General features: G+C 45.6%; 1 protein-coding gene across 2 annotated transcripts; it reads left to right on the top strand.

Moving 5' to 3' along the window:
• The first annotated feature begins 4,615 nt into the window (after positions 1–4,615).
• Positions 4,616–13,438, top strand: LOC122380701 (methyltransferase-like protein 7A). Of its 2 annotated transcripts, none has more exons than XM_043364103.1 (5): positions 4,616–5,036; positions 10,841–11,125; positions 11,433–11,708; positions 12,251–12,388; positions 12,791–13,438. In XM_043364103.1, the coding sequence occupies exons 2-5, from the start codon at positions 10,856–10,858 to the stop codon at positions 12,926–12,928; spliced, it is 822 nt and encodes a 273-aa protein (XP_043220038.1). In that variant the 5' UTR covers positions 4,616–5,036; positions 10,841–10,855; the 3' UTR covers positions 12,929–13,438. The 2 variants fall into 2 exon arrangements, with proteins under 2 accessions (XP_043220038.1, XP_043220028.1); XM_043364093.1 differs by having other exon boundaries at positions 4,743–5,026.
• The last annotated feature ends 683 nt before the right edge of the window (positions 13,439–14,121 follow it).

The raw sequence follows: 14,121 nt of genomic DNA on the forward strand, positions 1-14,121 counted from the left end.
ATATTTAATCCATTCGCTCATGCAACACAATTATTACCTGCAGCTGCTTACACATGGGCTAGTTAGAACAGTAAAAATGTTATTTTTTCCCGTACATACAAACAAACGTAGAAAAAAATGAATAACTTTGGCGACAGAGCTTGTAAAAGACACCTATTCCAAATAACATTTTTCAGTGCTCAATCTACAAAACTGCTATCTCAGTTCCAAACCCCATGTTGAAGGTGAACTTTCCCTTTATACGCTAGCGTCTATTTGATGAAGTTATTGTTATTGATTGACCGAAACGGGGACTACTTCGATAACGATAATCAATAACGATAAACTTGAAAAAGCGTCATCGTTGATTACGAATTCGATAATCGTTATCGATGGGAGTTATCGAAGTGCCCACCTAATAGTTAGGTGCTTACCTATAGAAATTCCTGCAGAATACCTTAAAGGGACCCTCCCACCTTAACATTAGATTTGAGTTGAGATAGCCAAAATGGGGTCCCTGGCTCACAATTACCGGTTTCGGTACTCACAACATCGAGAAATGCCTTATATCGGAAATATTGAATTCCAAAATTGCAGCATTTTGATTCAGAGGGGCTAATGCTTAGGAATACCCCTCTGAATGTGTGACGTCAGCGCAGATATCTAACGATTTTTAAATGTTTGACTAAAACGTTTTGTAGCACGCGGTGGTATATGCTATTTGCGCGCAACATCTGCCGCAAACGCCGCACTTCTAAAATAAAGTCGCTAGAAACAGCTGAGATCCCAAAAAAGTAAACAAAAGTAAAAGTCTAATATCTTGAAAACCGGTGAATATTTTTCGGTGAAATTTGGTAGATATTCGTTTTCGCTCTTTCTGAACCGAGCGACATCACTTTCATGCCAATTCATAAACTTTTTTGAAGGTGGGAGGGTCCCTTTAAACCTACGTATGTTCGTATAAATGCAATAGTTCAGGATCATCTTCTAAATCGCCTTTCATTTTTTGAATTCTAGAATAAATTCCATAGTCAGGAATATTTCTAATATTTCTGTGTGATCGAGATCGAACTTAATTTACCAGAAATGCTTCTTTTTCTTTAACAGCATCATATATATTTTTACCAGCTAACTAAAGACCCTTTGGATCGATGCTTTCCCGTCTTACCCCAAAATCAATGTCAGAAGTTCAGCACGATTTTTTTTCTCTGAGGGCAATTTGATGCAGACAGAGCAAAACCACGGTGATTGAACACAACGGTGGCATATGAGTTTACCACTAGTGATAACGAGTTTTTAACTCCACGGTGCTGCACGAAAAGGTTTAGGTACACAATATACCTACTGTGGATATGTTCAATGAAAGAGTGTTTTTAAAGAAATCTTAACCCTCGCATGTGTAGGGGGGGGGGGTCGGATGGACCCCCCCCATGGTTTTTCGCAAATAACTCGCGTAAAAAGCGGCCGATCGCGACGAAACTTTCAGTACCCTCGCATTGATCAATTTTACACCTACCCTGAAAATTTCATGACCCTGACCCAAATGACCTTTGACCTGTGACCTCTTTTCCGAGACCATGTTTGGCCGGAATCGCGATTTCGCGTATGTCGGCTCGCACTAGCCGCGTGTTTGCAAGCTTTTCGTGGTTTCAAACGTTCAAACATGTGATTTGATGTTACTCCCGTGTGTGTCAAGGTCACCTGAAGGTCAGGTCAGGTCATTGACCTTTGGTGACCTCGGGTGACCTCGGGTCACTTTTTCGAGTTTTACATGTTTCTAGGCTAGTTTTTGGAGCTGAATTCGAATTTAGCAACCATTTGAACATTTACGAAGTAGTTTTGGTGACTTCGTAACATGTTACGAAGCTGTCAGAGGCGGTTGACACGTACTACGAATACCGGTCACGACGCCTACTGGTTGACCTGACCTGACCTGACCCGACCTGGTCTAAATGCTTCAAGACATCATCTGTGATCAAAACTAACACGATATTCGTGATCAGCACCCCGAAAAACCCCTTAGCAGCCACACTTTACGACTTTCTAACAGGTCCCGATTTTCCCGACTTTGGGTCATTGACCTGACCTGGAAGGTCAACCAATGACCTAGGACCTTAAAATTGGGTATCATCGGCTTCCTCTCGTCACGGGCAACACGCTCGTTTTTTTCCGCGAAGCTCTAGCTCGATCAGGGGCCAAACGGCAAGGGGGGGGTCCAACCGACCCCCCCTACACATTAGAAGCTGGCAAACGCCGCACACATGCGAGGGTTAATAATAAATTATTAGCAGAACACAAATTCACCAGGCTTCAATGGTGGTGTGTGGTGAGAAAGGCAGCTTTGCTCCCATTTTTTCTCGCTCGTAGCGCTATTAGTTTGGTCTGCAGAGGGTTACTCGTCTTACCTACCCTGCCCGTTTCATCCCACTTTCCCCTAGACAGGAGACAGAATATGCCTCCCCTCCAGCAGCCAGCAGAGCGCAATGGTTGAAAGCTGAATAGCCCAGCGGAGCGCGAGATTGGCCGCCTTTTCACGAGTTATTCGTTTAAAAAAAAAAAAAATGATGGCCCATTACAACCCATGAATGCGAATCTTAAATTCCCTGTCACTATCAAGAGCGCTGCAAAGTTGCGGCAATTCTACCGTGCAAAAGTTTACTTATGAAATCTTAGGTCGGTCGGACCGGATATGAGGCCCTGATCTGAGCTGAAAATGCAATTGGTGTTTGGTGCTAAAAGATTTGGCACTAATCAAATGTAAAAAAGAACTAGTTGCAGTTCTCTTTCTGAAAATTGTTCTGACTCTTTCCAAAAAAAAAAAAATCAGCCCGTGCAGAGTGCACACTCTCCCCTCCCGGGCTCGAGTGGGGTCAAACGATCTATAGGGCTGAATTTGTATGAAATCCGCACGGACGGACGGGTCCGTCTGTCCTTTCTATTCCAGCGCTTACAACACATCATTCACCATCCTGAGTCCTGACCCATAATCTGCTGAAACTAGGTCAATCCTTTTGCAAAGTTCGTTTGATTATATGAATTGGATGGAGTGCAGAGAGTCTGCGCTCTGCAGACCTTCGTCCTATTCAAATAAGGCGACAGTCGCCTTCTAAAAATAGCACCAGCTGGTACAGATCTGAGCATAGTCCTTGGTGTCGCTATGCGCTGCATAAATGTGCGTACATTAACAACCTCGATTGGCTAGAGACGGACCAGCTCAAGGTTATCGGTAAGCGGATCGGCCAGGATAGCCCATCCTGACAAAGGTCTACGCTGCAGTTGGCCTTTCAGGCCGGCCCTCCCCATCCCCAGTAGCCCTAGCACTTAGCAGCAATGCACCATTAGACGCTAACGGGCATTAGCATAAACATTTGCATTGCAATCTACTCTTAAATGCAAGGAGCCGTGTATGTGACCGATTGATGTACTCGGAGAGGACCTCGTTTGGCAGGGCGGGCCTGACTCAAGGTCAGAGAGGTCGTCTGAGTCTTGTCGGCAGGGGCATGAGCGCCAAGCGACAGACCCGTCGGAAGCTTCAGGCACATCAGACGGTTTCACATGTGTAACCGTCTGTGTAATTTCCTTCGATCATCTCCCCAGTTCCGTTTTTTCCTTGCTAATTCTACAGAAAAAATAGTCGTGGATTAATCGGTGCATTTCTTCTCTGGAGAAAGAGCATACTTCATGAGGGCACTTTGTGTGTGACGAGACGAATGGACGATGACATGTAATAGTGAAGAGCCGAGAGTCTCGGCCCGAGACTCTGATAGTAATTATCCGGTCGATAGTTGTAGCCGGGAAGCCTAAGTTATTCGAGTTGTTAAGCGAGGACGGGAATGGTGAGTGCGATGCACCTTGGTATATAAATAAATAAATAAATAAAATTGACATTTTCCTCGATATCAAAGAGCATAAACCGACTAGCAAATTGAAAACGATGGGTTTTTGACCCCTGGCCTTTGTGAAACCAACGCCATTGATGGTTGGATGTCGAGGAAAAGAATAAAAATCTCTCTCACTCTGTCTCTGTCTCTGTCTCTGTCTCTGTATCTGTCTGTCTGTCTGTCTGTCTGTCTGTCTCTCTCTCTCTCTCTCTCTCTCTCTCTCTCTCTCTCTCTCTCTCTCTCTCTCTCTCTCTCTCTCTCTCTCTCTCTCTCTCTCTCTCTCTCTCTCTCTCTCTCTCTCTCTCTCTCTCTCTCTGTGTGTGTTAGAGCACTAAACAATGCTACTCACTTTGGTATAGTCGGTGCATCAACATCTTTTATCGAGGGGATGAGCTCTTACGAATTTTGCGGGCGTAAATGACCATAAATGTCCCCTCACCCATCGGATCCTCCAATTGGGAAAGGAAAGATTGAAAGGGTTGGATTGTAATTAATGCTTGTGAGTATAAGAAAACAAGGCATTCCAATGGTGATTTACTGGCTGCATGGACAGTGGATATGCAGATGAGGTCAACATCAGATGACACTGTTATTGCGCAACGCTGAGCTCTGCGCGGCAAAATGTAAATTGCGTAGGTACAGAAAGGGATTAGATTAGTCACCACATAATCTGGTTACCTACTTCTCAGTTTAAAGGGAGCTATTGCTATTGGCCTCCGCCTTGCGACTGCAAGTGCAGCTGTTTCAGCAGGCACGTGGTGAAAAAGAATCCCCCACTAGCGATCCACCTGAGTGCGCCCATGCACCCGCTCCAAGGCCATCTGAGGCCAGTCGGGGTGCCGGGGAGGGGGGAAGGGTGTCGGCACCTAGCTATCCTGTGCACGGACGCGTTCAAACATACAGACGGTCCCGGTGACCTACACTCGGCAGCGTGCCGAGTTCGATGTGCCAATCCTCGCGCCCCCGGCTCTGTCCTCCGCTCACAGCGCTCTGTCCTCCGCGCTCACAGCGCTCTCTCGTCGGCCGGGCAGAGCGGGTCGGGAGTCGGGGCAGAGCGGTGCTGGTGGGCGGGTGGGCGGACGGGACAGAGTTCGGGCGGTGTCAGTGAACCGACTGTTTAGACTGGTGACCAGCGGGACCTGTCGGCGGCGACTCTTGGTCACCGGGTAGGTACAGGTAAGTGGATGGAGATGTAAGTGCACTCGTCTCTCGTCCGCGCTCTGCATGGACGGGTATCTTGTTTGGTAGGTATTATAACGTGAACTCTCCGGCGTGGCATGTTAAGAATGGCTTTGATAACCTGCATGTAGCCCTACCAATTAATTGCATAAATTGACGCCCATGTATGCTCTGTTCTTCACTCTGTTAATTTATTCAGTCGACGGCAGCCAATAACTCTATCGTAGACGGTCATGTTCTTGTCGTGATCGTGACTAAATATCGTAACATATCGTGACTAACTAAGTGATAAATATGTATGCATAACGGAGCTGGTGTCAAGACCGGCAAAAAGCATCAAACAGCCAAGCATATAGGCATTACTCACATTACCCCATACTATATGCTCTTGCACTATTGCATGCACGTTTACCGTCTCTACGAACTTTTTGTAAACGGTGCTGTGTTACAAAATAGCAACACATGCCTAATGCCAGTGCTTAGGGAATATTTTTGAATGGCACTAGCCGTCAGCTGCTTCACAAAATAAGTTACCCGAATTACATAGCTACCTGATAAGTTTATTTTGAATACCTATGAACAATAGGCGCCAAAAGCCCATCCTTACGCGTTGCGCTCGTAATTCGTAACAACAATGTTAAAGGGACCCTCCCACCTTTAAAAAAGTTTATGAATTGGCATGAAAGTGATGTCGCTCGGTTCAGAAAGAGCGAAAACGAATATCTACCAAATTTCACCGAAAAATATTCACCGGTTTTCAAGATATTAGACTTTTACTTTTGTTTACTTTTTGGGATCTCCGCTGTTCCTAGCGACTTTATTTAAAAGTGCGGCATTTGTTGCGCGCAACGCAGCATATACCACCGCGTGCTACAAAACGTTTTAGTCAAACATTTAACGGACGTTCGAAAGCCTGATGACGTCATCAGATTTAAGTGCCTATACCAATACATTGTGGCACTTATTTGCACAGATGTCAAAATCAAACTCAAATTTCTTTGCGATGAAGTAATTGCTGGAGAAACGGTTTTCACGGCACTGATTTTCAAAGAACGTCCATCAAGATGGCTATCTCAACTCAAATCTAATGTTAAGGTGGGACAGTCCCTTTAAGTATTTATGAAGCATTTCAATTCTAAAGTGCTTTTTTGACAGCTTGCCATATGAAAAGGCACAGGCCAGGGCGAGAGACATTTAGCTCCACGAAACTTCGACGCATCAGTAGATGCATTGGTACTGACACCCGTAAGTATAAAAAACGCATTAAAACATAAGTGGAACCGGCTGGGGACTGTAACACAGTCACTGTAAAACTTCCCGCCCCCTCCACCCAGGTCTGAAGAGTCAATATGCCTAACGGCTAACTCATGCAGGTGGCGGCTATCGCACCCTTATCTGGGCTGAACCTACACCACTCTTGGCACGATAAATATGCTGCAAACAGGTGCTCTGCAGGCCTTGGCTGATGCCACGACGTTTGTTCAAGTGCTGTGTCGTCAGCGGGCTGCACTTTGTTACCTTGGGAGGTGTTTATTTGGTAACAGCCAATGCAGGAAGTTACACTTGTATCGACATAAGAACGTCCACGGGAATTAGGTTACCGCGTTCATTGTTTATTCAGCTTCACGGCTGGGGCTCCAACAAGGAGCGCTTATTTATAAAGCCCTTGTAAAAAGCGGCTCTTTTAGCTTCATAAACGTCGATGGGTACCTACCCACAGAAAAAGTCCTTGTGCAACCACACCCATTAAAACGCACTTCCCTGGATGTGTGGCCGTTAGAAGTGTAACGCCGCTAAAATTGTAAGTAGGTATAGCTCCTTAGCTGATAAATATTCCTGTATGAAGTGGTATAACTGGCAATTACAGTAAATTATCCCTTGTTTGCAACTCGTGAAATTCTAGGACTAGAGCAATTTTGTGAAGCCTCATTTCTGCTCTTTGCGTGATGTGACTGCCTCAGATCGGACCGCCAAGTTTAACGGTGAGGCATCCAGACGGCACTATAATAACGTTAACCCTATTAGTGGCAGGGGGGGGGGTTGTTTTTATCCACCCCTCAGGTTTTTCGGGAATATCTCCGAAACCGCTGAAGCTACGATGCTGAAATTTTCTGACTTTTCCTAAAACTAAATTGGGCACATTCCTTGAAAATTTCAAGTTCATAACTTTACCAGGGGCGGCTCCAGAGCACTGGGAATTGGGGGGTCCTATTCGTGAAGCGAGTCATTTGGGCGAAGATCACGATGCTGCACCAGTTTTACGAACAGTGAATGAAAGGTATCATGTGATAACATATACAAAGTTATTGTGCATCCTCTTTTGACACGTTTTTGCTATAATAGGCGGATCCAGGCGTCCAAAAAGGGGGGTTATTTTTTACCTCCCAACATAGGTGCCCTGACACCGCCTATGCATGACCAATACAATTTTAGTCGTTCTCTCATAAGAAAATTGTAACATAACAAGACCACTGCCACCCTTTTTAGAAACAGTACCAACAAAAACCTTATTTACTATACTTTTTGTGTACCCCCAATCTCAATGATCTGTATCCGCCTATGATTTTTGAAAATGCATATTTTTAGGATCCATGTGAATTCCTGGTTCATTCTCTATCGATCGGCAAAAGTTGCGTTAAGATTGGTTCAGAAACCTGGCCGTGATAAACAGTCTAAAATGTATCTGCAATTTGCCCGTTTTTACCCCCCTCTACCCCCTATTGACATTTTTTAATTTTAATTTTAGAAATGTAGATCTCGTTGAGCCACATCGAATGCCGTTTGAATTTTGAAAATCGGCCCGTTAGATCTCGAGATATCAAGGGGGGTCGTAAACAGCCCCCCCCCTGCCACTAATATGGGGTAGCCAGGAGCCTGCCACTAATAGGGTTAAATTGCAGTTTCGTGGAAAAGACTTTCGGCTATAGCTTTTGACATAATCCTCGTCTCCAGTTTTTTTTTTCTGCAATAATTTCCAAACCACTGAACGTATCGACGCCAAACTTTCAGTTCAAGTTCTAGTTCAAGTTCGGTGTATTGAGGACATTTCCACATAGTGGCTTAACCCGCGCCCTGGTGGGGTCTGTTTATAACGCGACCTGGTGGGGGGGGGGGGGCTATTTTTTGCCCCCCCCCTCGTATCTCCGAAACTACTGGACGGATCCGCAAAATTCAAACGTCGTTCGAAAGGCCTGTCAAATTTATCGAAGGAAACCAAATTTCATTGACCTCGGGGTCACCGATGACGTCACAGATCAGGTCAAAGATTAAATGTTTCACCGTTCACGGGTCTTCTAGGGAATGCGCTATAACACCGAGGAAAACGCATTTTGTCGAGAATCAGCGGTAGGGCGTCAGTTGCCTAGTAGATATGTTGCTATTAGAGGTCACTGGCAATACCAGGTCAGGTCACAGGTCAGGTCACCAAGGGTCACAGGTCAGGTCACATGAGCCCAACTTTACTAAGGTTGTGTGATACATGTTTTATGGCCAATTTTTCATTTCCAACTCAATGGTGTTGGTTATAAGACTATCAGGTACGGCTTAGGTCACTTTCTGGTGAAGTTCAGGTCAAGGTCAGGTCAAGGTCAGGCCAAAAAAGGTCAAATTTTAAAGTTGATAGTTTTGCGTAAAATGGGTATTGATTCGATGCAGCTCGTCACGGGGAGTCTAATGGTGGTCTTTGTTTTGCGCTACGGGGTCTAGAAATGCTAAAAACTGAGTTTGAAAATTTGACGTCATCAATTTTGAACAGTTTTTTCGCTATAGCTTCGCCAAAAAAAGAGGTATCATTCTAAAATTTGGTATGTGGATTGAAGGCGGTAAGGACTATCACATATTTTCCGGTTTTTGCGAAATTCAAAAAACTTTTTGGATTTTTCGATTATTATATTCAAAAAATCTATTTTTTATTTTTGGGGGTCAAAATCCAAAAATTTCAAAAATCCGAGATAGCAGTTTCGTAGCCCTGTCCAATCTACAGCTTTTATGTCTTTATCATTTTTCTGTATTCGCAAAGCTATAGGCCTGACAGCTCTTCCCGCGAAACCCTCTTTTTGGGTCGAAAACGGCAGAACATGACGTCACTCTGACGTCATTTCCGGCCAACCTATCATAGCCTTTGGAAAAATTTTTGGTCACAATGTGTAAAATTGATGTCCGGGAGGGTACTGAAAGTTTGGTGACGATCGGCGGAGCGGTTCTGGAGATATATCGAAAAGTCTGGAGGGGGGCAAAAAATAGCCCCCCCCCACCAGGTCGCGGGTTAATATTTAGTCCGAGTCAGAGTACATAGATAAAAACATGACAAGTCAATTCAGTCCTTCGGCTGCATCATTTTGACACCTTGTGTCAAAATATGAACTTCGTAGCTACAATGAGTACAATAGGTCGGCCGATAATGACGTCAGAGTGACGCCATGTTCGGCCGATTTCGACGTAAAACATTGAACCACGGCAATCCTCCCAAGAGCTCAGTTTTTAAGCTAGATCCAATTTCTTTGCATGAGAGGACTCAGAATAGACTGCGCTATCAAACTGCTGTCTCAGATTTTCAACATTTTGAGAATTTTGAAAATTATACAGGTATAATAAGTTCAAGATTCATATTTTTTCAAAAACTTTTTGACTTTACGAAAAAAAAAAAACAGAATATAAGCCGGTCCCGTAGCTCAGTTGGTAGAGCGTTGGACTCCGTGTGGTGAGAGCACGCGTTCCCGGTTACAACAGTCCGGGTTCGAAGCGCGACGCGCGCTTGACATTTATGGGCCTCCTGACAGGTATGGTTGCGGTTGGTGGCAGGCCGTAGCCAGGCGAAGTCAGTGAGGGGACCGGCCGTGCGCGGCTATGTGCGCACGTTAAACTTTGGACTCTAAATTCTGCCATAGAACTGGAATTGCGCGATCGGAGGGTAGAGGGCAGGGTCACCGCAACAAGCTTCGCTTAGCAGTGGCTCTGTCCTTGTGAATCCTTCCCATCACAAGGTTCGGACTAAATTTATTTAAAAAAAAAATGTGATAGAACACATGCTTTTGACTTACTGTAGCAAGTTTTAGCTAAATATCTTCAAAAATAGCCAAGTTATACGCATTATTGCAAAAAAATTCACAAAAATAATTTTTCAAATCGATTTTTCAGTACGTATGTATTTGACATCGTACACCAATATAAAAAAGCACCATCGTGTTCCTGAGCTCAAACTTCATCTAATAGACACCGTGTTTGTTCAAACATTTTAACTTCAAAATTTGATCTTTTTTGACCTGAAAGTGACCTGACCTGAGCTAAATTCAACCCAAAATGGCCTCAAATGACACAAACGACATCAAATTCGAAATATATGGCCTAAATGGACCACAAAACATGTGTCACGTGACCGACACATGATATAATATTTCCGTGACCTGTGATGACCTGACCCTGACCTGAAAATCAAAGTACAAGTTTGGTACCCTCAGGGTATCTAAAGCATCTGCTCACGAGTATGTAAACCAAAAATGAGCCTGATCTGACTTGTAAGACGGCGTCCAGGGCCCAAAATGTGAACAAGCCAAAATGCTAATAATTTTTACTTTGACCTGACCTTTGACGTCATCGGTGACCTTGAGGTCAATGAAATTAGGTTTCTCTCGACAGTTTTTCCGGGGCTATCAGACGCCGTTTGAATTTTGACGATCGACCCAGTAGTTTCGGAGTTAGGAGGTACTCCGAAACGTGACTTACGAAGTGCCTCCTAACCTTACCTAAACGACTTACCTAAGTCGAAACGACTTAGGTACGTTTATGTTTGTTTCTGCTTTCAGACGTCTACCGTCACGATGCTGTGGACCTGTCTCTGGCTGTTCAACTGGATATGCCTGCTGGTGGGATGGCTCGTGTTCCCCGCCATCCTGTTCAAAATAGCCGTGGGTGCCGAGCGGTTCAAGGCATCCCAGGACTGGCTCTTCGCCTTCCTCACCGAGTACACGATGAAGGAAGACGAACGGGCCATGCTCAGGACGACCAAACTGGAGCTGTTCTCATCACTGAAGGATCTCAAGTCGGCCGATCCAGAGCTTTTGAAAAAGAAAGCACTTAATATTTTAGAGGTAAGCTGTTAGAATTTGGCAAGCGTTTGCGATAAGTAAGTATGCACTTATCGAATAAAGTGCATAGTGCTTGCACAAGCTAATCAACAGAACTCCCTCCCTCTCTCCTTTCCCTCCCTTCTTCTTCTTCTTCTTCTTCTTCTTCTCTCTCTCTCTCTCTCTCTCTCTCTCTCTCTCTCTCTCTCTCTCTCTCTCTCTCTCTCTCTCTCTCTCTCTCTCTCTCTCTCTCTCTCTCTCTCTCTCTCTCTCTATCTATCTATCTATCTATCTCGCTCCCGTTGACACCCTCGCGCTCCTCTCTCCTCAGATTGGCGTCGGCACCGGCCAGAACCTCGAGTTCTACCCACCGGGCTCCAAGCTCACCTGCATCGACCCCAACAAGTCTTTCGAGGTCTATTTCCGGCGTGAATGTGAGCAGAAGGCCGCCCACCTGGACCCAAACATCCGTTTCGTCGTCGAGCGCGGCGAGTCGATGCCGTCGGTGGCCGACGGCTCGGTGGATGTGGTGGTGATTTCTCTGGTACTCTGCAGTGTACCGGACCTGGATCAGATGTTCCGGGAGATACGACGAGTTCTCGTGCCGGTAGGTGACCTGATGCACGGAAGGGGGAGGACGAGGGAAGGGAAGAAGGAGGGAGGAAGGGAGGGCGGGAATGAGAAGGAGGGAGGGAGGGGGAGAGGAGAGGAGAGGAGAGGAGAGGAGAGGAGAGGAGAGGAGAAGAGAGGAGAGGAGAGGAGAGGGAGGGAAGAGAAAAAGAGAAGTAGAGGAAAGGGAGGGATGGAGGGAATGAGAGGAGAAAAGCGATTGATTGGTGATGGGCGACTGACTTATTGTCCGGTGGAACCCGGTGAGCGGAGGTGCAACTGTAGACTCTGGAAGACCAGCCTTAGAACTCGAAGTAAAACTTAGTGGGTTGTGGTTGTAGCGCCATCTGGTGGTAGGTTTGTGGTGGCAGTGGTGCCATCTGAGAGAAAATTTTGTGGTGGCTGCGGAGAGTGTATCTGGCTGTAAGACAGACGTTTAGAGCAGCAACAGGGGCGCCATCTAGTAACCGCAGCAGGTCGCCTTATCCCTCCTACGCCGGAGTATCGTAAGGTATGACCGTTTTATCTGTCTGTCTCCAGGGCGGCAAGTTTTACTTCCTGGAGCACTCAACCCACCGTCCAGGAACGTGGCGCCACTGGGTGCAGGAGGCCGTCACCAACTGTGGACTGTGGCCCTTCCTCATGGACGGCTGTGTGCTCAACAAGGACCCCGCGCCGGTCAGTAAAACGACTCAATTGTGAGGTGTATCTGTTCCATTGAGACTCGTCCTTAGTGTCACCTAGTGGCCAAGGCTGAGAATTCAGTTACCGTGGGACACCATGCAAGCGTTCTGTTGGAAGTTGTGTGGCAAGTAAAGACTAGATTCGGAATATAGAATTTACGCTGTCCGCACGTAACTGCCCGGTTAATTATATATTGGAACACTTAGCATGAGTTAGGACCATAATGCAGGTGGAAAGCAATGACCTGGAATGGAAATTGTTTTGATGCCCTCAACCCCACAACCTGGTCGCATTGGCAGTCTGCCCAAATGTTGAAACAATCTCAGACAGGGGCTGACAACGTATCACCCAGAGAATATTGCCTTGTGACTTGAGACATTGTCCCATGACCGACAGGCGCTAGAGAACGGCGGCTTCAGCGACCTGGAGCACCACACTGTGATGGTTGTCGACAATCAGATGAAGCCAGCCTCGGCCACACCGAAGGGGGTCGCCCTGCTTAACCCCTTCTGCTACGGCGTGGCCACCAAGTAGATGTAGTTAAATGAGACGAGACGAGGAGACGGCATGGAGACGAGGAGACGGGAGACGGAGACGGAGACGGAGACGAGACTGAGACTAGACGAGATGGAACAGGAGATGGAGACGGGGGAGACGTTGATTGGACGGGACAAATTGAAAGGTACCAGAACAAGCGGTGCGACTGAATAGACCGACCTTGGAAGCGTTGGAGGGAGAACAAGGTGAAGTTAGATGAAATGCATAAGAAGTAGATGAATGAAAGGATGTGTGACTGTGAGCCCAGACTAAAGAAAATGATTTTTTTTTTGTCGCAATGTTTCTGCTCTATGTATCATCATCGCAGCACTGCTTATATATAGTTTGTGAAATGGTGTTGATTGCAATTATAGTTATAATTGAGTCGCTGACGCAAAATACGCGCAAAGCGTACTGCCATTACTGTTGTAAAAGTGTATGCTTGTATGGTTACTAACTAATCCTGATTTGGTACACATGAATTGGAAAATATATTTTCATACCTGACTGGCTGATGCATACACACTGGCGGATCCAGACTTGCGTTTTGGGGGGGGGGGGCCAACTCGTGCAAGGAGCCAAACCTAGGGTAGGGGAAGGAGGGTGAATTGCGCCACCTTAAGGAAAAACGCTAATTGTAAGAAAACCGATGGAGATATAGGTAAGCACGCACTGGTAACCACTTCAAAGAGGAACTCATTAGCTACGATTTAAGAGCCTCCCGATCAATTAAGAATGTTTCGTTTGCTTCCGACAGCTGCTTTTTCAGAAACATGCAAAAGGGCGCATTTACCAACAACTGCTGTAAATTGCGCCAGTGGGATGGCGCAATTAGAATCCAATTGCGCCCTATACTTAAACATGGCTAAGCGAATGAGACGGAATGCGTACACCCCGGCAGTCTGATGTTATTGCGGCTTACTTTAACATTTATAATGTTAATCAGGCTGGATAAATAATAAATGTAGATATAAATCGCGATGTTTTTTGCCCAAGTAAATCACTTTACATGTGTCCGTATGCTTGTACAAGTGCAACGAAAACGTTTAGTGTAAGCGGCTAGATATATGTATGTGAACGTAACTATGCGCCTATACGGTTAAATTTTCAATTGTTTCTGTCAAAATTAATAATTTTTATCGTTTCGACAACTTGTTGACATCAGTTTTTACTTTTTTATCATAGCTGTC

Source organism: Amphibalanus amphitrite, unplaced genomic scaffold (assembly GCF_019059575.1).
Source record: "Amphibalanus amphitrite isolate SeventyFive unplaced genomic scaffold, NRLGWU_Aamphi_draft 000009F_arrow, whole genome shotgun sequence".
NCBI lineage: Eukaryota > Metazoa > Arthropoda > Thecostraca > Balanomorpha > Balanidae > Amphibalanus > Amphibalanus amphitrite.

Bases quoted from the DNA above. Each gene is read 5' to 3' on its own strand.
- LOC122380701 (XM_043364103.1), top strand. From the start codon at position 10,856: ATGCTGTGGACCTGTCTCTGGCTGTTCAACTGGATATGCCTGCTGGTG. The intron at 11,126-11,432 runs GTAAGCTGTTAG...CTCTCTCCTCAG, and splicing joins AAGCACTTAATATTTTAGAG to ATTGGCGTCGGCACCGGCCA. The intron at 11,709-12,250 runs GTAGGTGACCTG...GTCTGTCTCCAG, and splicing joins TACGACGAGTTCTCGTGCCG to GGCGGCAAGTTTTACTTCCT.